The sequence below is a fragment of the Dermacentor andersoni genome, chromosome 3, assembly GCF_023375885.2.
Source record: "Dermacentor andersoni chromosome 3, qqDerAnde1_hic_scaffold, whole genome shotgun sequence".
Classification (NCBI taxonomy): Eukaryota; Metazoa; Arthropoda; class Arachnida; order Ixodida; family Ixodidae; genus Dermacentor; species Dermacentor andersoni.
The window spans coordinates 192,408,077-192,430,506 of record NC_092816.1 but is presented as its reverse complement, the minus strand read 5'-3'; the positions used below and the strand labels follow the sequence as shown (position 1 = coordinate 192,430,506).

The following is a 22,430-nucleotide window of genomic DNA, read 5'->3' as shown; positions in this document are numbered from 1 at the left end:
ACTAAAGTGGCTCGGGAGGCGTGTTCCGGCGCATTCACAACGACGTTTTTCTTTGCACTTTTACACAACAGGGCGCGCGAAGCTCACGTCCCCGCGTGGGGACATGGCACCCAAAGGGGTTAAGCTCAGCTCGAACGCTATCCACAACATGGCCTCGGAAACTGTCCAACACAAGAAGCGAGGGAAGCAGAAGCGCTCCTGGTCTTCGTCCCCAAACAGCCTTAATCCAATCGACCATGAGTTCTGCTGTCACCCACCCTTTTACTTGAGTGAGGATGTGGATGCCAGGGGGAAGTTTCCCTGCGGAATAGTCTTCCGTTTCAGTATGACGTATGGTGGAAGCCTCCACCCATCTGCTGTTACTGCAAGCATTAGGGTACATTGCAGCTTCTCAGCACCAGATGTCATCACGAGGACACTCCGAGCACCCATCTTGTTGACTGTTGTGTTTCGGGGCATGTTGAAAGTCAACGGAGTTTGGTCGGCGTTCCCTATTTACGACAAGAGGAAGCCATTCTTCTTGCGGATCCTCGTGACGAAGCGATGAAAGTCTACCACCTTTTCTTCATACGCGGATGGGAGCCACTGGCACAACGCCGTCCGCCACCTCAGTGACAGTCCATTTCGTCACATGAAGTGAGTCGTCCAACCGGAGCTAGTGCGGAAGTCCTTTGTGACGATTGCTAGCTTCCTGGCCAATGCACACGCCTGTATCTGTATCATTTCCAATGATACTGCACAACCATCTTTGCGCAGGTCCTTCACGTATTCCAGAACCGCTCCTCAACGTGAGGGAACTTGCCCGTTTTGAGTTCGCAGAAAGCCCAGCGCGTCCGGTAAGTAGCCATCAGCTGCTCACGCTGTTTTTTCCAGTACCGTATTCGGATTTCATTGATACCGAAATGCCTGCCGGCAGTATGGTTGCTGTGCTCCAGCACGTTGTCAACAGCCTTAAGCTTAAGCGCGTCCATAAAACTCGCATACCGTCCCATAGTGAAACGCCACCAACACAGACAAACAATCGCAAGGCAGACGGCTGCCTTGAAAAATGACGAAAACGCGCTGTCTGTGGAAGCGTGTCGGAACGCATTTGCTGCGGGATGACAACACGTCAACCAACAGGCGGCTGCCACTGTAACAGTGCGGGACATCAAAACAAAAATGGCGAGTGACGAAGCAAGCCGAACGCGATTTTTTTTTCTTCTCATGAGTATATTACATGCATTGAAACAGCTTCATCGGTATCAGTAATGAATAAGATCATTAAATTGGTAACCATTATAAAGCCAACAAATAATAAAGCCAAGGCAAGTTTGGTTGCAGATCTTCTTTTTTTTTATTCTTGAAGTGCAGAAAGTGATGAAGGGAATGAAATGGGGCATCTGCTTAAGAATCTGTTTGGTGCATGCAGTCTGTTCGGTAAGCTTTGAAGAGTCGTTTGCGCAGCATTCGACGGATGGTAAGCACGATCATCATCAGCTAGACTTGGCAAACGACATATCGCTGCAGAAAGTTCGGGGTGCGATCATTACGAGGGAAAGAAAAAAATAGAATTTTGATAGAAAAATTCAGGGGTGCGATCATCATGCAAGTAAATACGGTACTCTTCTATTCCTAATTACAATATAACAAGATGAAGATAAATGCTGATATAGTCCTAATTCACAGTGAATTCTGTATTTCAATAAAAAGTTTATTGATTCCCCCCAAGTAGTGCTTGGCTTTAATATCCATTTCATCTGTTAAAGTGTTTCATTCAGTAACCAAGTTGAATACATATAGCCACCTAATACTATGATAACCCTGTGCAAGCGCTCTATAATGTGCGAAGATAAGCTCATGCGCTTGAAGCTTGTGCTAGTCACAGTGCATGGTCATCTAGCTTATTCTACTTACAGCGACATGTCTGTCCCTCTGCAACACGCTGAGCGGGAGGCGAGCCCATGCCAAGAGGGCAGTAGGAGAAGACCAGTTAATCTATGTGTCCTCTTCTAGTCCCACCGCGGTGGCATATGGCACAGTTAAGTGCAGCCGCATGCATCCTGTCTTGGAGGCAATCGGTGGCGAGTTTGAAGGCTAGCCACCTCGACATAGCTGATGGTGCATTCCGCAATATATCCTCGTTGAAGAGAGAGGCAGCGGAAAGAGGAATTTGCTTGCCACTGCTGCCGCTCTCCATCACACCAGCATTGTGACAGTGAGTGTTTGCAGTCATCGACGGAGATCAGTTTATGTTTGTCCATGTGCACTTGACATGCTAGTTAAGTTAACTACTGAGCAATTGTTTGTTTACTGCAATTTATACGGCCAATAAAACAGCAAGCTATTGTTTACTACAACTTATATGGCCAATAAAACAACAAGCTCTGCTTCGTGCAGTTGTCTAACGTTTTGCTATTGCTATCAATGTTTCAGGCGAAACTGCATCGGCACTGGCCAGTCAGCACGTTGCCCACGGTATGCCTGCAGTCTGTATGTTTGAACCCGACATCTCTTCGGTGACCTGACATGAGACCATGCGCCCTGGCAGCCACAGTAGCAGAGGTCGGGTGCACGGGCAATCCATTGGGCATTACCGTGAACTCACCTACTATACGCTTGTGCGCTTAGTGGATGAAACAGTGTAGACACTGCAGACACAGAAGATAGCTCCAAACTAACGAAATCATGCATGACGCACATCAGGCTGTGCGATAAGACTGGTGACAGGTGAATGTGAAGTGCCCCTGTGGCCACAACCATCACATTATTTGAAGTAGAGACTATTTCAACAAAGCGCAACAGAGTGCAAAATTAGGCCAATTCTTTATGCTGCTGGCATCGTAAAAAGCTACATTAACTTTTACTGCCTTTTTTTGTCGGCTCAATTACACTCTGCGCTTGTTACAACGGACCCGCGTACAACAGGCTTTCGGATACAATGGACCATATTTCTGCCTAAGTTTGTTCTACCTATTTTATTAATGCAACGAAGTTTGCTTTTAACGGACCACACTACAATGGACTATCGGCTACAGTGGACGAAATTAGCGAGAATTTTTTCAAAAATCGGGTGTATAAAACCATACTTTTGCCATGTCGACATGGGCTGGCAACTGACTTGCGAGGGTCAGCCGACGATTGCGGCTCAATATTACGCACGCGTTTTAAATTGAGGACGACGCAACGAGCTATGGAAAGGAGAATGATGGGTGTAACATTAAGGGATAAGAAAAGAGCAGATTGGGTGAGGGAACAAACACGAGTTAATGACATCTTAGTTGAAATCAAGAAAAAGAAATGGGCATGGGCAGGACATATAATGAGGAGGGAAGATAACCAATGGTCACTAAGGGTTACGGACTGGATTCCAAGGGAAGGGAAGCGTAGCAGGGGGCGGCAGAATGCTAGGTGGGCGGATGAGATTAAGAAGTTTGCAGGGACGACATGGCCGCAATTAGTACATGACCGGGGTAGTTGGAGAAGCATGGGAGAGGCCTTTGCCCTGCAGTGGGCGTAACCAGGCTGATGATGATCACGCACGCAAGAGGAGGGTGCCGTTTTCTTTCAAGCATGAGGCACGGGGGTGAGGGGGGGAAGAGGCGAGAGAAAGGGAGTTCTACTACGGCGGCTGCTGCTTATGGCACGGCTGCCATTTGAAAGCGATCTGCGATGTGGAAAAGTGTGCCCAGTGCCGGTAGCTTCATATGCGCTGTGCTTTCGACGTTTAGTTCACGCTGAAGCAAGAGACAGCAGGAAGGTGAATTCGCTCGCTGCTGCCCCACTTATCTTGCTTAATTTGCTATCACAAGCAATGCTTCGCCTTTCAGGCAAAACTGTGACTTTCTTGTTTGTTTGCTTGATTCTTTTGGACATTTGTCACTCTTTGCAATAAAGTTGTTAGACATCACGACGAACGTTTTGGAAGTGAGGCATCTTGAACATTACGGACTTTGGATAAAACAGACGTTTTTTTCTCAGATTAACAGGGTCCGTTGTAACAAGAGTCAACTGTATTCGGATATTATTCACAATACTGCCATAAACGACAATCTGGCACAGCATGTATCAGCATTTCCTTCACAGTGCAGTTTGGCACAACTGGCACAGCACTTCTATAATGCACATTGTAGCAACTACTCAATTAATGGCAGTTCGATTTCTTGTTCATTTGGGAGCGCATATCTTGCAATTTGCAAAAGTTTGTCACAACAGATGGCCAGATTTCAAATCAACGCTGTGAGACTAGCGCAACCACCAAACCGTGTGGCTACCCAGACAAATCACTCACAGGCATCCAGAGGAGCAGTGCCCCAAGCCATCGGGGCCAGTGCTGAGCCAATGCGAGCCAGAGCCACAGTCGAAGTTGCCTGTGTTCAGCGGGCTGGGCAGGTCCAACCAAACAGTGCAGCAGCAGAGGGCGCAAGAGTTCCAGCAAGGCCTCCTCCTGCCTGCAGCCAGACAATGGAAAGACACTTCACTTCGCTGTTCCTCCTTGATGGGTCTCCCCCCTCATACCCTGTTGTGCAATTATCCAGTGCTTCCTGGACAGTCTGCAGCACGACATCCCAGCAGTCCGGTCGTTCACGAAGCACCAGCACCAGTGGGTGGCTCCTGTACAGAGGACAACCGTTGTCACGATTCGTGGTTGCTTCGCTGACAGACACCATGGTGGGAATGCAACAAAATGCATTTGAACAAAATGCCCTGCAACACTGGCTTTAACCATTGGCAGACTAGTGACATCAATAAGCGAAAGATTGAACAGAAGAAAGAGTGTTCCAACAAAGAGATTGGCAGGCATTTCCAGTGGCTGCGCTCATCAGAGTGCCTTTCTCTGACTTCAACATCAACAGAACATGCGCCATCATGTATTTGTTTTTAATCTAGTTTAATATTCAGTAAAACCTGATTTACAAGTTGTGACTAGATGATCATACTGCCAATGGCTGACACCTGGTACAAACACCACATGCCAGATAGTTAATTAGATAGTCATTTATGTAGGATTTTACGATGCAAAACCAGCTATGGCTATGATGGGCCATGCACAGGATGAGAACACATAATTTGATGAAAATGCTTCAAGCAAACGATGCAAAACCAGCTATGGCTATGATGGGCCATGCACAGGATGAGAATACATAATTTGATGAAAATGCTTCAAGCAACAAAAAGTACGTTAGAGTTTGTTTAAGACCTGTTTCTTCTAGAAACTTAAAAATACAATCTAGAGATACAAGTGCTTCTTCAACTAGGTCCAGGGAGGAATGAAGCGGCATTAGTGTTTTTTAAAGTCCATAAGAATATTTCTGTCTTTTTCCTCCCATGCCAGACATGCTATTAAAATGTGATTCATAGTTACAGGTTCTTGGCATTCATTACAAACCGCTTGTTCATTTTTCAATAAAATGTAATGTGTGATATGCGTGTGTCCAATACAAACGTAACATAGAATAACTTCCATGAAACTTTCCTGGTGGCCTGATGTCTTCCACTCCTGCAGTATGGGATTTACTATTTGTAGTTTGTTGTTAACTTGACAGTCCCAAGCCTTTGGCCACTTTGAGGTGATCACAGCACAAACCACCCAGACACTGTCCTTGAATGAAAGATTTATTTCTGTTAGTCCTTCATACGCCGTCATTGCTGCATGTGGGTCCACGTTTTCCTTTCCCGGGATTCCGACGCAGCTTGGAACCCGACATAGTTGGATATATTTACCATAATTTTCACTTTCGCCATGCATTCTCATGATGCCACCGAGAAGAGATTCACACTCCGATTTTCTATGGAGGAAATTAAGTGAACTGTGTAGACAACTGCTTTTTTATAATCTGCTGTTACAATTTTTTCAAAGCCATAAGCAGGGTGTATACTTCAGCTGTAAAAACCAAAGCAAATTGTGGCAGCTAAAGATAATTTTCCCAGTGTTCCCATTTGACTGCACTTCCGACATGTTCATTTGTCTTGGACCTGTCAGTGTAAAACTCGTTGTAGTCATTGTATTGTAATTCTGAGAAATCTGGCATTATGTGTCCATGCAGTGTTTCTTTTTTCTTATGGTGTGTAAGAGTGAAATCACAAAAATGTGCAAAATCATACCACAGAGGCTGTCCGGTCTTTCGGCGACACTGAGAGCCTCACTCGGAACACTGTAGTTTCAGCACATTTCTCCGAAACAAAGGATAAGTGGTTTCACGCTATGTGTTTAGTTGGTATAGTGGCATACTTGATTAGGTAGAGCTGTGACTCTGAGTACATATGAAATTGTGAGCAAGGCTCTTCGATGCTCCAAACAGGGTTCGATACTGTCAGCATATAGGCTTTCTACTGGTTAGGTCCTGTATGCACCAGCTGCTAAGCGTAGGCCCTGATTGTGTGTGGGAGCAAGACGTTTGACGTATGACTACCTTGCTAACCCGTAAACTATGTAGCCGTAGTCAAGAATGCGGCGCACATTAGAGCGGTAAATACGCAACAGGCACGTTTGGTCGGCACCCCAATGCTCACGTGATAGGACCTTGAGGATGTGAAGTGCTTTGTTTGCGTTAGTTTTTACGATGTTAATGTTGGCGATGAAATTTAATTTATTATCAAAAATTATTTCTAAAAACTTTGGTCATGCGTAAGTAGACACTAAAGGCAAATATTAAGTCAAGCTAAAGTGGTAGATTAGTGCTCGGTAATCTCTAAGGCGCCAATATTATCGCGAACAGAGCTTTAATAATCGAGAAATTGAGGTAATGCAGGACATGATTGGAGACTTCCCCGGGATATTCAAGTACTTGCCCAATGATGAAAGCACTCCGAGCTTACATGAATTGAAACCTATCTGCACATAATCAACTTGAAATTGATGAGCGTAAAGAATTCCTTTTGACAATAAAAACAGTACAGCTTAGCACGCCACCCTGTGGCTTCCCCGTTTCTTGGAGAAATGGCCTGGAGAGCGCATTTCCAATTCTGACATGGAATATACGATTTGATAAGTAGCTTGCTATAACATTAAGCATGTTTTCGCAAATTCCGATCTCCGACAAATATCGCAATATCCTTTAGCGCTACGTCGTGTCATAGGCCTTTTCCATACCAAGAAATATGGACGAGAAGTACTGCTTGTGAGTGAAGGGATCATGGATGTGTGACTCTATGCGTATATAGATGGTCAGTTGTAGAGCGACCTTCCCTAATGCTACACTGACAAGTGTCAAGCATTTTGTTAGATTCGAGGAAATGTAACAAACGGCAATTTATCGTTTTCTCAAATAGCTTGCAAAGACAACTTGTAAGCGTTATCGGATGGCAACTATTAAATGAAGATGGATTTTTACCTTGTTTCAATATCAGAACTACAATAGCCTATCTCCGCATTGAAGGCCGGTATCCAGAACCCCAAATGGTGTTAAAAAGTGCAAGAAGTGTTATTTGTGTATTTGTGTGCAAGTCTTTGATCATGTCATACACAATCCTGTGTGCTCTTGGTGCAGAACTCTGACATGCGTTTAAAGAGGCTTTCAGCTTGGCAACACTGAAAGGACAGTTATAGGATTAATTCGGTCTGCATTTCCGATCTACTGCATTACGTTACGTTATTTCTTTATATCTAAGGAATGGCATAGAATAATGAATCAAGCTAGAGACAGTCTCGAAGTGCTCCCCAAGTGCGTCTGCTTGCTCTTCCAAGGTATTCCCTTGATCGTCGACCAAGGGTAATGATTGGGTCTGCTGTCCGTTAAGCCTCCTAAGTGCATTCCAAACTTTCGCCTCCCATGTGTAGAAGTTTATGTTTGAGAGAAATCTCTTCCAACTCATTCTCCTTGCCTGTCGCCTCATCCACCTTTCCTGGGATTTCATGTGTTTAAGGGGGGAGGCTACCCTCGGATACCAACTTTTGTGTATACTGTGTGGGAGATATAGGGTTCTCCTTTGTACTCTTGGGACAAAGGAACGACAACACAGTAGTGCAAACAGTCACAAGGGCATTTATTGCACCTTTCATAGATCAATGCCTGCTAGCCGAGTTGCTATCCCCAAAACATGCCGATGGGCGCGCGACAAATCTAGAAGTCCGACTTACCGCGACCGCATTGCGAGCGAATATGTTCGCCCCATGCTGGATCCCAACGCCTGGTCGTTCGCATGTTCAGTCACGCCAACGGTGACACGTTCGAAGGCGGCCACGCGAAGCGGTCTCGCAGAAGCCTGGCTCACCGCGCACGCGTGGGACGTTCACGCCGTGCGCCGACCCGCCGGGAAAGAGGAGGAAGCGCCCGTCTCCCGGCGCTAAAGTAACCCCGCCGCAGCGCAACACTAGCGCCATCTCTCGCACTGCGCTTCAACCACTCGGACCGCCGCAGGCGCCAGGCCACGCGGCGGGCGAAGCCGCCCTGCAGGAGACGAGCTATGCGGGAAAACTAGATCTCAGGGGAGGCGTGAGAGTCACGCATCCCCACAACTGAGACATCTTAATGAAATTTTCAGGATAGACCCATAGCAAAGGCATCAGAACCACAAAATTTCATGTAGTTATATTCACTGGTTCTCAAGTTACAGCAATATGTCAGAATGGTGCACATGGTTTTGTCATTCCAGGCCTGGAGAATTTTAGAAAGGTGCTGCAACTGTGAAATTCACTATAATTCCGAGGTGGATACCTCAAGGCAGGACATAGCCCTTTTTAAAAATTTCAGTGCAGAAAAATTTTAGCAAACCACTGAAGTTAGTGCTGGTGATTAAGATTTTATCAATCAAATTTTTATTAAATATCACAAATCACAGACTCAATATATAAAACATGGGCTTGTCTTGCAACCTCAGAAATTTATTCCGATACACAATAAAAAAAAAAACTTCTGGAAATCTGAGGAGCGGTTACAGAGATATGGCTGGAACAAGCCACCTCACCAGCCAATAAAGTCATTTTAAGAAAATGAGCTTTAAAAGTTTTGAGCACATATATTGGTCTAAAATGATCCTGCAGCATAACTGGAGATGTCCTTAGGCACTCTCTTCTTTTGCCGCCTTTCCACCTTCTCTTGCTATCGTTTCTTGGCCTTTTTCAAGTGCAGAGAATCTTTCTCGGCTGCCCGTTGAATGGCCAGGTGTTAGCCCTACTGATGAACATAGCTCTTGGGTGGCCCTGTGGCAGCCAGCATTGTATCTTAAAATTGCTTCATGCAGTGCTTTCTCCACAGCAATCAGCGAGGCATGCTGCTCTTTGGGCATCAGGGACCACAGCACGGAGAGAAAAGACTCTGATGCATTCTGCGTCTTTGCTCCCAGGCAGTGTTGCAGAAGAGAAGCCTGTGAGAGGCGCTCATAAACAGGTAGCAGTGCTTCTGCAACATAGCTTGGAAGATTTTACCGATGTTTCGGAGGTGGCACACCATCACTCTTGCTGGCGTTATGATGATACCACGAGTCTGCACCCTCCGGGCACAAGTCATGGTGAGGATCCTCATCTGTCGATGTCACGTGGAGGTACAATGCCATCACTGCGCATTGCATTGCAGCCACATCGTTGGAACTGTTCCATAGAGCCCAGCCATAATAGTCGGTCAACTTGTCAATGAGGGCCTTTATCAGCCTGCCCTTCCCTCCTAAAGCCTTGTCACTTTTCTCCACAAGGTTGCACAGTGCTGCCCTCATCCTCTTCTGGACATGGTTCAGGCATTCCTCTTTCAAATTGGGGACCAGTCCATAAACATTTTCTTGCACAAGGGCACAGAAGGTGACACTATCTCCATCAGACATGAGTGTTGTGTGACGGAGGTCGTGCTGTGGCATTGAACGCGAGAAAAGGATGACAGCTGCCTCAACCTCCATCCTCCCAGACTTAGAGTCAGTGTTTTTCTGGCACACATGATGCTCCTGCCAGCTTGCGTAGCCTGGGTCTCCAGGCTTTGGTCCTACTTGGCAACCAAGGCACTGGTTTGATAAAACAATGGCATCCAAGATGACGCCCGTATGATATTCAATTATTGCACCAACTCAAATATGAGACATATGGCCATGCTTCTAACATGTTCCATCAAAGTTTACTGTGATATCCCTGCTGAAATATCAATCCATTTCCTTGTAGGTGGTTTTCACAGCAGAAGCAGATTCTGCATAGAACTTGTCTATGCACTGTGTCTGCGGTTCCCTGAATTTCTTCAAGTGCTTCTGAAAAGTCTTATGATGCAGGCCACGATGGGACACGTTCATCATTGGCTAAAAGTCATTGAGGGCTGTTTGTCCCTTCCCTATGTGTTTTGTTGCCACAATGGCTCTTATATTCACGTCAAATGCCATTGAGTCATCCTGACGAGCAGAACTCCACGAGCTTGCAACTACTCCACAATGTAAACAAAGCAGCTCAAGCTTTGTTGTAAGTCCAAGTTGGACGCCTCCTTGAACCTTCATCCAAGTCGCGAAGCACTGCTGGCAGGGGGTCCCGGATAGCAGGTCGCCTAGGGCATCCATTTGCACAAGGAGAAATTTTTCGCCTTTACTTGTAGCGGTGGCAGCTTCAGGATCGTGCTCCATTGCTTGAAATTTTCGCTCCGTCGCTGACATAGCTCCAAGTCCTCGTTGCACAGCCAGGGGCGTAGCCAGTAGGGGGGCTTATGGGGCTTCAGCCCCCCCCCCCCCCCCCGAAATTTTTTCGTGCTGTCCATGCACCGCCGACCAAAGCAACCCCCGACGGCGGAAATCATTCTGGATTTTGTCTAGAACGTCTTTTTCACGCTCGAAAAGCCATATCACCGCAAAAATTGCGAGCTCGGGCTGGATTTCGCGGCAACGCCCATGCACCGGGAGTCACATAACGCAAGCAGCCCCATCCGAGCACAAAGCTTCAAAGGACGTTTTGATGGCGAACGGGCTCGCCGCGGCATCTCGCAGAGGCCACAGAATCTACACTCTATCATGGAATATACGGAGCGCATGGATGTCAATTCCGAAACTTTATGGGTACAAAGTTCTCATAAACTTTTGACGTGAAAGGTGCATTGACATTTCCAAACGTGTGCTGTAGATCTTCAATTGCGGAACTTTGTAAGTTTAATGTTCCCATAAATATTTGACGCCAAAGGTTCATTAACTTTTCCAAAGTCGTACATCGGGCCATACAACAAGACAAGCCAAATGAACACACTATCAGACAAGTTGACAAAGCCCGCAGCGAGGCCCGATGAGACGAAGCGTTGTGCATTCGTGTCGTTATGTCACATAAAGAAACATCAACATTTTTTTTCACCTGCACCAAAGCATCCAGTGAAGTCACTAAATCCAGCCAAGGTAACTACGTTCTTATTTATTTTTTCTACTTTGACTTTTAATCGCGAGGACACATTGAGCCTCTTCAGTTTTTTTGTTCTCGCTCCCCTACCCGCGGGCTGCCAGAGCCAGCCAGAGCCAGCCAGAGCGCATGCGTTTTTCTCGTGTTGCCCCGACCACCGCGTGGTGCACCTCAGTGCGCGTTCGGTTTTCTATGGTCGAGTGCATTTTCGCCTGGAAGAGTTTTGGACGCTTTCTAGCTAGCAGACCAGAAAAAGAAACAATGGTCGCTCGCCGCTTCACTGTGCGTACTCGACGGATTGCACCGCGTTCGCTTGAGCGCAACCTCTCCAGAAAGTCTTGTCTCGCCGGTGTAGGATACCGAGCAATATGCGCATGGTTCTTGGTGGACCAAGCGTCTCGTGTTTTCTTAGATATTCCTTTAATAGCCACATTAGTTGCCCAAAGTAGGCTTTCGTTTGTGACCAACATACTTTCCTTTGCGTTTTTTTTTTTTTTTCACTACGGCGTCCCCGCCCCACAAAAGGAAAAAAAAAAGAACGTTGTTGCGGCGCAGCGAATTGTCGCATGGTAAAATTTCCATTTTGTTACTTCTTTTGCGGAAAGTAATGGGCCATGGGACGCTTCAGCTGCCGGACACTCTTATTACATTATTGCGATAGCAATTATATGGACACTCTGGGCGCATTCCTGCCGTCGCCGTCGCCCTCATGTTCCGCATTAAGTCCAAGGGCGATAACATCGTGACCGCGCGCCGCATGCTGTATGTGCGAGTGAAAGCGTAGGGGGGGAGGTGAAATGGGTCAGCCGACGATGGTGACTCAGTCTTGTGTGCGCAAAGGAGAAAAGCGAGGAGCAAGCGCGCCGCTTTCTGTCACGCACGATACATCGGGGAAGTGGATGGAATGGGCGAGGAATCTAGGATTCTGTGAATCTGCAATTGTGCAACGTGTTTATTTGCCTTGTTTGACCCATTATATACCGTGAATTTTTCTTAGAAACGTAGATTTATTGGAGACTTATACATATGTTTAAATATCTTGTGGCGAGGTTTTGTGCATACGTGCAGTGAACTTTGTTTCCAGTGGCACTTTTTTGCCCTTTATCAAGCTGTACCTTCGCATTTGTATATTCCATTGTATCTTCACATTTCTAATGTACGAGGGCGAGTCAAATGAAAGTGAGCCTACCCACCCTGCGCAATTATGGTTCTGTTCATTATCTGCAAGGCCAGCGTGTAGCACACAGGCATCTCTCATTTACAAAGGTGACACGCAGGTGTGAGGATAAATGTTTTTTAATGCGCTCATACATTGGGTTGAACATGGTTGCGTGAGGTAATGGACGCTGCAGAAGTTGAGCAGCGTGGTGCCGTGAGGTTTTTGACAGCTGAAGGTGTTTCCCACAAAGAAATTAGTCACCGTATGGCTGCCGTGTACATTGAACATTGCATTTCATTGGCCAATGTGAAGCGTTAGAACAAACGGTTCAAAGAAGGACGTGAAAGTTGAAAAGATATCCCAGACCAGACCAAAGGCATCGTGCAATCACCCCTAACAAAATTGCAAAGGCTGATGAGCTGATGACACAAGAACGGAGGATAAGCATCGATGAACTGGCAGAGCGTGTGAACATCAGTCATGGTTCGGTTCATCGTCACCGTTCACGCCATAATTCATGAACATCTCGGTTATCAGCTCTTGTGTGCGCAATGGATGCCAAAGATTTTGAACCACCGCCAGAATACGGAGAAGTTCGGCGCTGCCTTTACTCATCTGATCTAGTACCACAATAACGGCGACGATTTCTTGTCTGCAATTGTGATCGGAGACCAACCATCATGCCACTACTACGAGCCTGAAACACGGCGGCAAAGCTTACAAGGGAAACATTCGAATTCACCACCGCCAAAGAAAGCAAAGGCCGTCATTTCCGCCGGAAAGGTGTTGCTGACTTTTATTTTTGGATCGTCAGGGGCCATTACTGATAGAATGTGCTGAATCTTGAGAGGCTATCAATTGTTTCCGATATTGTGAAACGCCGGATCGGCTGCGTGTCGCAATCAAGAACAAACTACGTGAAAAATTGACGATAGGGGTCATCTTGTTCCACGGCAATGCCCGTCCCCACATCGCTGATGTGGTTAATAAAAAACTGGCAAAGTTCAAGCGGGAAACGCTGCAACATCCGCCATACAGCTCAGACCTGTCGCCTTGAGACTTCCACATTTTGGGGCAATCGAAAAAACAGCTCAAGGGAACCAGCTTCGTCTCGGACGATGACGTGAAAGTCAGTTGCAGACGTTTTGAAGCAACAACCCAAGGAGCTTTATGAGACGGGAATTACGTGGCTCGTTGGTCAATGGGACAAATGTCTAAATGCTCACGGAGGCTACTTTTAAATAAAGCAGCCCGTTTGTCATATATTCGCATTGGCTCACTTTCATTTGACTCGCCCTCGTATATTCTGCAGAACTCCTGCTTTTTGTACGTGCTCTCTGTTGCAACTATAATTTCGGTGCAACATTGGAACAAATGACAGCGTCATTGAGATTTTTCACTGGCCGTTGCAAATGTACAAGAATGTAAACAAGGATCTTGAATGACAAAGTTTCATTACCTTTTTGTCCTCAACTTGTTCATTTCATGGCCTTTACATTTTTCATATCAGCGGCATGCACTGCTTTGCTGGTTTCGAACTAATGTGATTCTAAAGTTTGTGTGATATTTTCTTTACTTAGTAAATAGACAAAAAACATGGAAGCATTGACATCAGTTATGTTGGGCACAATTTTTGGCACATACGAGTATAATATTTTATGAAAAAAATACATATTTTACTTGTATTGACAGTGCGTAGCGTTCAAGAATTCGTTTGCAGCATTTTTGGCAATGGCAATGCAGTTATTATTCATGTATTTAATCCCTAGACAAATTGTTTAAGGGGAAGCTTTAGCTCGGGCCCAACTCCGACGCGGCCTATTCAGATACATGTAAAGCGCAGAAACGCTTTTCTGAGATAACTCCTGAATCGCTTTTAACGAAATTTGTTGCGTTTGAGAAAGTAAGTTAAATTCTAGTGTCTTTTGGACGCGGAATTTCGATTTAAGGCCCGAACTTTGTTTAAAATAGTTTGAAAAATTCGAAACTTCGAAAATATAAAGCACAAAGTTTACAAATTAATAGCTCTGCATCAAGAACAGATAATGCGGTTCTGTAAACGGCTTCCATTACACCATTCAAAGCGGACAAATTTGATTTGTCTATCTGTATCTTATGTGAATTGGTTATGTTATGTACAAGGGTTCAGCAAAAGCCGTATTTCCATAAGACATAATTTCTTGAGACTCATGTGTAACATCAGTTTTGTCCGCTGTAGATGTACTATTATGTACAATTCACAGAATTGTGATAGCAATTTTCATTGCTTATTTACAGAGTTGTAAACTTCATTGTTTCGTTTTCTGAAAATTTTCGATTTTTGCCACTTTTCAATAAAATATTGAGGATCTAAATCGAAAATTCGAAACAAACAATCACTAGAATTTAAGTTTTTCTTTTAAATGCAACAAACCTCATCAAATTTGGTGAAGTGGTTGCCGAGAAAAACGAATTCTCCTTGTACATGTATTTAGATAGGAGCATCCGACCTAATGTTTCCTCTTAGGAGGAGGCCGAGTTGCATTGTGAGCCCCCCCCCAAACGAAATTTCTGGCTACGCCACTGTGCACAGCAGCACGTTTTTTATCCGCTGCCTCTTTCTCCTCGCACGTCACGAAACGTGTATTGAAGTGCACAGCGAATGACCCAATCGCACTGTCTGAGGCAGAGAGGGTGTGGAAGCCGCTGTCGATGAGCACGAGACACCAGGCGGACTCGTCATGAGAAATTCTTGCGCCGGCGGAGCAGGAGTCACATTGCTAGAAGCATCGACACAACCGCGCTCTTGCGTAGATGAAGCAGAAGCTGCCCCACAGGAACCATCGGTGTGATCATCGTCGGCATGCGAGCGAGTGGCAAGCTTCGCCATGCGGGCGAGCTTCATAGAACGCTTCCTTGCACTGTGTGCGTGTAGCATGTTGAGCTTCTTTGGGCACATCGTGGCCAACCGCACAACAATCGGTAAGCTAAACGCAACAATGGTCTTGTAAAGACAGTTGAAAATCGTCTCGTAAAGACGGCAAAAACTTGGAGAATATGTGAATGGGTGCAAAGATAGACGATGGCAAGCGGAACACACACACACAGGGCACCGGCGATGGAGGAGCCAAAGCAGATGACGCTGGGCGCATTATGCAGGAGACCACTAAGTAATCACACGCAGCAGCCAATGGGAGTCGCGGGCTCCCCTGCGTCCTTGAGGAGCACGCGCTTCACCCAATCTCAGCTTCGCGTCTTAGCCACGGGAAACTTGAAAGCTCTTGCGAGCCCTCCAATCATGAGCGATCTACGCCTCTCCTATGCTGCCGCTGCCGCGGGTGGCGGGGAAGAAAAAGCACAAGAATGCACAAACGAAACAACACCAAAATGGCGGCGCTCAAGGGAGCGTTGGAGAAATGGCATTCGCGCCAAGTAGGGGTATTTTGAGCGCTCGCTAGCCACTCGAGGGCTGCTGCGGCTCATCATAAACTTTATTCGAAATAGTTTTGTGATGAATTAGACGTTGATATTTACAAAAATTGTATTTCGTAAGACATACTGCCCGAATATGTGGTTTCCCAAAAATAGACTTTTTCGTGATTTTTCGGTTTTCAAAGGCCACGTCCCCCCTTGAATTCTACGAGATTTTCTGCAGTTGGTGTTCAACGCAGTGTGTTCCATGCCTTGTTTTGCTTCTTCCATGCCTGTCTGCACTCGTCATTCGACTATGGAACACGTCATTTATATGAACGACCATTTGTTTGAGAAATGCACTTCTCTGCTGCAAAGACAATAAAAGCTGGAAAATACTGCGTCACATATACTAAAATCATTGATGAAATCTTGTTTTAAATAAGTTGATTTATTAAACTGCTTCCAATCAGCCATTGCTAATTTCCATCACGGCATATGTGGTGGATGATCATGCTGCTCTACTAGCTTGAGTAATACAGTAAAATGGTCACTTCATAGGACACCAAGATGATGCACAAGGGCCAGCATCTTGAGAGCAGTGGGACTAGCAGAGTGATACACTTCAGCACTGTAGTCTAACAGCGATCGTACAAGGCTCCTGTAGAAGTTTATGAGGCATTTCCTGTCACTACCCCACGTTGTGTGTGACAGTATTTACGGAGTGTTCATTGTTTTCAGGCATTTAACTTTGACATACTTGATATGAGGAATGAAGGTTAGTTTTGAGTTAAGTATAGTGCCTGAAACTTCATTTTCAGAGTTAATTGGTACGTGTTGTCCATGCACCATATCAGGATCTTGTATAAGGCCTGTATTGCTAGAGAAATGTACACAGGAGCTTTTGAGGGAGTTTAGCTTAAAGCCATTTTTATTTGCCCATTTTAACAGTTTGTTCAGTCCAAGCTGAGCTTGATGCTCGCATATTGCAAGGTTACAACACTTAAATCCCATCTGCACATTATCGACATATACAGTCAAATCTCAATAATTCGATCTCAAAGGGGCCTGAAAATTTGCTCAAAATAAAAGAAGTTCGAATTAAAAGAAGGACTTGTTTTTGAAGTATTTGTGCACCATAGCACGATGCACGAACAGTGCGAGTCATGAAATATTGCGGTGCGCAAGCACACAGCAGGCGAGGACCACGAAACTGCTCACACCGGCCAGCGCTCACTTCCCGATAATGGCTGAAAACGAAACTTCAAGGAACGGGCTAAGCTGGCACCGGGCCGGCAGGGCTTGCAGCACTGGCATGGAGGCAGGCACGCGTGGAGACCATTGAAGATGAGGGAGTTATAAGGGAGCTGAGAAAGAGGGTGAGGGGAACGTGGTTTTGAGGAAGGGCGGAAGGGAAGAGGATTTGCTCTCCCGTCAGCTTGCTGGATGGCACTAATTACCTCTGCCACCGAAGCAGCGGAGTTGCCAAGGCCACGACTGGGCCTCCGCTGCTGCTTCCCTCTGCATGCTCACATGGCTTTTCGTTTGTCTGCTGACACATTGGCACTGTGTTTAGCTTCTTCGTCCGGCATTTTTAATGCGAGTCATGTCTTATTAAGGTGACAAAGTTGTTGCCGCTGATCATAATCATGTTGGTGTGCTCCCTTCTGTTGCGGCGTCACCATGTTCAAAAGACAAGGAGAAGCAGGTACTTGGTGTTGTATGAGGTGCTGGATGACACGAGTATGAATAGAGTGGTCGGGTGGGTCCACATGATAGCAGTTTCCTGCGCATACGTCACTACAGGGGCCACTCTTATTGGTCTCCTCCACTCGCGGCTCGCTTGCCGCTGCAGCGAGCCACGAAAAATCAGCCCAGGACCGATCCCCCCGTACGGCGCACATTTTGCCGCTGGTGCAGCTGGGGCATTGTAATGAATTGGTTCGTGTCTTATTTAACAGGCCGAGGTGTTGCCTTAGTTTCAGAAATGAACAAAGCAAGCTGCAACTTAAGACACACAAAAATCACACTTTACAAAACAGAAATCAAAGCAGTGGTAAACAGCGTTATGACACTGAGTCTACAAAATCCCAACGTATTGACAGGGAGGGAATCACAGTGTGGAAGTGCAACCAGAGGGCATGCGAGAAATTGCACAAGGTCAAAACTTGTGGCTTAACGCAGCCCTGGCAAATGTACAGAGTTAACTAAACATTCCGAGTTCATCTCATCAAAACTGTGGAAAGAAGTTCACCAGTTGTTTCTCTATCCTGATTAGAAGCCCAGACCGCGTAGGCAGCACAGTGATGCTTGCAGACGCTCGAGAATGGCCAAGCCGTGCAGCTGTCGAAATGCCACCCCATTTCCGCAACACCAGGAGAGACACCACAGGTCGTCAGGAAACCACAATGTGTCTGGGTGGAGGTCTCTGCGAGCCCAGGTCCAGGAGTCCGTCAAGCCCGCGCCTCTGCACCCCAGTAGCCTTCCTCGAACGATCCCTGCTTACATCATGCCAGGTAGACACCAGGCCATCGGGGAAGCTTCGATGCGGCTGGGTGAAGGCCTTGTACGCTGGGGTCCTTGTGGCCTAACGAGCGTAAAGCTCCGCACCCCAGGCCGTTTTCCACCAAATCCCATCTGCCTACGTGTCTCTTTCGTTCCCCTCCTCCTTCTTTTTTCTCTCTAGTCCCCCGTGGACTTCTGTTCTTGGATATTTATTTTCTATTTTGTTTTGTTTTTCTTGCAGCTCTCTGCACGCTGGCACCAAAGCCCCATAGCACGTAGTCTCCGTCAGTTTCATCACTCATAAAGCTCGCGCAGCGTCATGAACTCGCAAGTCCTTGACGATGTGTACATGGCAACTTAGCGCACATAATGACAGGCATTATGGCGCGACACACAAATGACGACCTTGCCATTTGAGAGAGGGCCAAATATCCACCCCATTTTATTTATTTATATTTTTTTTTACAGCGAAACTGTTAAGGGCTAGTTCCCCCAGGATCGTGTCTATGTGTAGACACAAAACTATCATCATCAGGATTGGCTCCAGCGTCATCGTCTTCTTCCACTGCTGGCTGGCTGGCTGGCGCCCCTCGGCGCCACCACGTAAATGTGCGTGTGTTATTGCTCACACGTTCATCATTGTCATTAAGGAACACAAAGACGTAACTCATTTTACAACAAAGCTGTTAAGAACTAGGTCCCCCAGGATCATGTCCATGTGTAGACACAAAACTCCCCATACATGGTCAGATCCACAAGATAGTCCAATGCCGGGCTGACCCGCGGCGTAGGTGAAGCAGGCATTAAGCACTCCCCATACGTAGACCGATCCGAAAGATAGTGCAATAACAGGCTGACCTGTGGCAAAAGTGAAGCAGGCGTTAAGCACTCTCCATATAAGGGCCGACCCCGAAGATAACGCTATTTTCAGAAACCCCAAAATAACAAACTCGTTTTCTTCTTACCTCACCTCTTGCAAACAGTTTGCCGACATTGGAGGTTTTGAATCGACTCTTTCCCCAGTGGTCTCAGGTGTGCCTCAAGGAAGTGTTTTGGGCACCCTCTTGTCCCTGGTTTTCATAAAGGATCTACCAAAATACATCACAGTTCCAGTAAGATTGTTCACAGGTGATTGTGTCGTATACAACATTCACAGTGTACGCCACTGGCATATCAAAATACACAGCCGTCTGGTCAGCGTTGCCGATTTGCCCAAGGTTGTAGCCTGCCGCTTCTCTCTTTCGCAGCATGTAGTGCTACAAGCTATCAGCTTTTCTTCGAAATCGCTTGGCAGCTTCTGGGTGAGTGAAGTGCAACGTCGGAGGCTGAAGCTGAAGCGCTTCGTGAATTTCTGAAGCCAGCCCCGGCTGGCTTTGAAATCCTTTGGCGTTAGGCCTCGCTCCCTCGAAAGTTCCCTAGCTTTCGCTTGGAGCACTTCTGTTGTCACTGGAAGGGCAGCTGCTCTCTGCAACCGAACAAAGTCGGTCAACACTGTCTCCACTTCATGGTGACTGCCTTTCTTTGGTCTGCTAAATGCCATCCTCGTTGCGGCGCACGAAAAAAGCTGCTGTCGTTGTCCCCTCCAACTGACGGACGTTTTTCTCTTCGATGCCAAAGTCCCGCCCGGCTTGAAGGTTCGACGGTGCCTTTGCGGCTATCACAACTTTTCGCTTGAAAGCGGCACTGTAGTGGCACCTCCTGCTTGGTGCCATCGCGATAACACCACACCGCACACCGATACGGCCGACACGACACAGGTCAAAATGGCGACCTCGCTTGTGTATGGTTGGCTACTGGCACGGCTATAGCAGCTGCGATACTGACTTTTCTAGATGGTGCTACCTATGCACCACATTTAGCAGTTTCAATTAAAGACTGGAGTGTTTTTTAATATCCTTGAATCTAAGCCGACCCTAGAGTTTGGAATATGATTATTTGAAAAAAACTATCGGCCTAGATTCAAATAAATACGGTAACTTGTTTACGCCAAGCTGGAGGTGGCATTTGCAGATAGTGTTATTCCATAACTTAAAGCCTATCTACACATTGTCGACATATAGAGAATAAAACATGGTGCGTGGAATGACTGTATGAAGTGAATTCATTTTTAGGACAAAGAGTATGCAACTAAGCATGCCTACTTGCAGCACACCAGTCATTGGGGTGAATCTTCTTGGTTAACCTCCCTGTCTTTCCTTTGCCTCTCTCTCTCTCTCTTCTAGACAAACTGTTGCCCACTCTTACATGAAAAGTGCAATGAAGCTTTCAATTGTGTTCAGCATGTTGCCATGGACACCCATAGCAGAAAGGTCCCAAAGAATACCGAAACCCCCCCCCCCCCCCCCTGTCATATCGTATGCCTTCTCCAGGTCGATAAACACTGAAAGAAGGAACTGTTTATGTATAAAGGCATCCCTGATGTTGTCCTCAATGCGAACAAGGTGGTCTGTCGTCGACCTACCTTCTCGAAAGCCACACTGGAACGGGTCTAGTATTTTGTAATTTTCTAAGAAACAAAGTAGGCGCCGGTACTTTTTTGAAGAGCTTGCAAAGACAGCTTGTTAGAGCTATTGGTCTGTAACTGCTGGCTAGAGACGGGTACTTCCTTTGTTTAAGTATGGGGATAATAACAGCTTCTTTCCAAGCAGATGTAATGTATCCAGCTGCCCACAAAGCAATGAAACGACATAGAAGTGTTATGAGAGTTTCTGAGTGTATAATTGTTTGATCATTTCACAAATGGTGTGATCACTACCTGGTACCGTGTCTTTGCAACAATTGAGAGATGCCTAAAGTTCAGCGAAGCTGAACAGGCGATTGTACGCTTCATTTTTTCCACATTTGCGTTCAAGGTGCTGTCGCTCCGAATTTTCTTTGAACTGCAGGAAAATGTGTGTGTAGTGCGATGGGCAGTTCGTGTCTATCGTCTTTTGCAGGGCGCTGGACACCCGCTCTTGCGAGTGCTGTGTTTGATGTGAAAGCCTTGTCTCGGGGGACGAGACCTTTGCGGCCACCAGCCTGGAGGTCAATGGCCCCTTCTTCCGAGACAGCACAGCAACAGTAGCTGCAGCCGCTGAGGGGGTGGAAGGCGTCACGGCCAGCTCGCACTGTGTGGGCCGGACAGTCGCTGGGCGCTGTTGTGATGCTGCACCCTGATGCGCCACTTCAGCAAAACAGACTTTGGCCCTGTAGGACACCTGTCTGTGTGGCTCCTTGAATTATATATTTTGTTTTACTTTTATTGTCACAATTCCTTTTCTTTTTCCAGGATGGGCATGACCAAGAATACGCAGCATGTCCTCCATCACAGTTCACACAGTGGAGGGAGTTTTCACATGATTCAGAGAGGTGTTCATTTGCACCACATTTTGCACAAGTATGCCGGCCTCCGCAGTTCTGTGAACTATGGCCGAATTGCTGGCACTTAAAGCATTGCGGGGGGATTGGGGACATACAGACTCACCTGGATCTCCCCATATCCTGCCTCAATAGTGTCGGGCAGGCTGCTTGAGCTAAATGTAAGTATTAGGTATTTGGTATTGATTTTTTTCCATCCCGCCTCCCTTTAATTAGCTTAACACTGATCACATTCTGATCTATTCCAACCCTCTAGAAGTTCAGTTTCGGACAATTATATGAGATCAGCATCAGAGACAATGCCACGGGTGGTATTCATTGTACGGTGTAGGGTCACTGCTACCAGAACACCCCTGAAGGACACAAGATTGCGCAGTTTTTCATGTTTCTGATCGTGGAGCTCCAGAATCAAATCACCGCTTGCCATTTTCAATGCTTTATAACCAGGACCGAAAACTTCAGTTAGAGATTTCGAGATGACAAAGCGTGAGATCATTCTCACCGTCTCTTCAGGTTTGTGAGAACGGATTATGTGAAAACGGGAAAAGTTTTGTGTTCGGTTAGCAAAAAATTGAAAGACTTCTGCGGTGCGCCCTCGTTTCTGAGGGCGATCAGGAAGTGGGGAAAGGAAGTTCCCATGGATACACATAATAAATTCAGCAGCACCACCAGCCACCCACCATGAAGTCCAACGAGGCAACGCTGCAGGACCTTGAAAGGGCAGGTCCTGTGTACGTCAGCTGTACGACACTACTA

The 22,430-nt window shown here is 46.4% G+C and overlaps 1 protein-coding gene, 1 long non-coding RNA gene and 1 pseudogene across 3 annotated transcripts in view; 1 reads left to right on the top strand and 2 right to left on the bottom strand.

Moving 5' to 3' along the window:
* Nucleotides 1–22,430, bottom strand: part of LOC126524404 (focadhesin) — a 392,101-nt gene that overhangs the window by 315,068 nt on the left and 54,603 nt on the right. For both annotated transcript variants that reach the window (XM_050172727.3, XM_050172728.3), the window contains exons 5-6: nucleotides 4,498–4,593; nucleotides 4,271–4,430 (exon numbers count right to left, since the gene is read on the bottom strand). In XM_050172727.3, the coding sequence (XP_050028684.1) occupies nucleotides 4,271–4,430; nucleotides 4,498–4,593 (256 nt within the window). The remainder of the gene's footprint in view (nucleotides 1–4,270; nucleotides 4,431–4,497; nucleotides 4,594–22,430) is intronic.
* LOC140216807 (uncharacterized) lies at nucleotides 1,325–21,553 on the top strand. Its single transcript, XR_011893504.1, has 3 exons — nucleotides 1,325–1,459; nucleotides 2,416–2,457; nucleotides 21,254–21,553. It is a non-coding gene; the product is annotated as an uncharacterized lncRNA (long non-coding RNA).
* LOC140216806 (uncharacterized) lies at nucleotides 8,570–10,539 on the bottom strand (annotated as a pseudogene).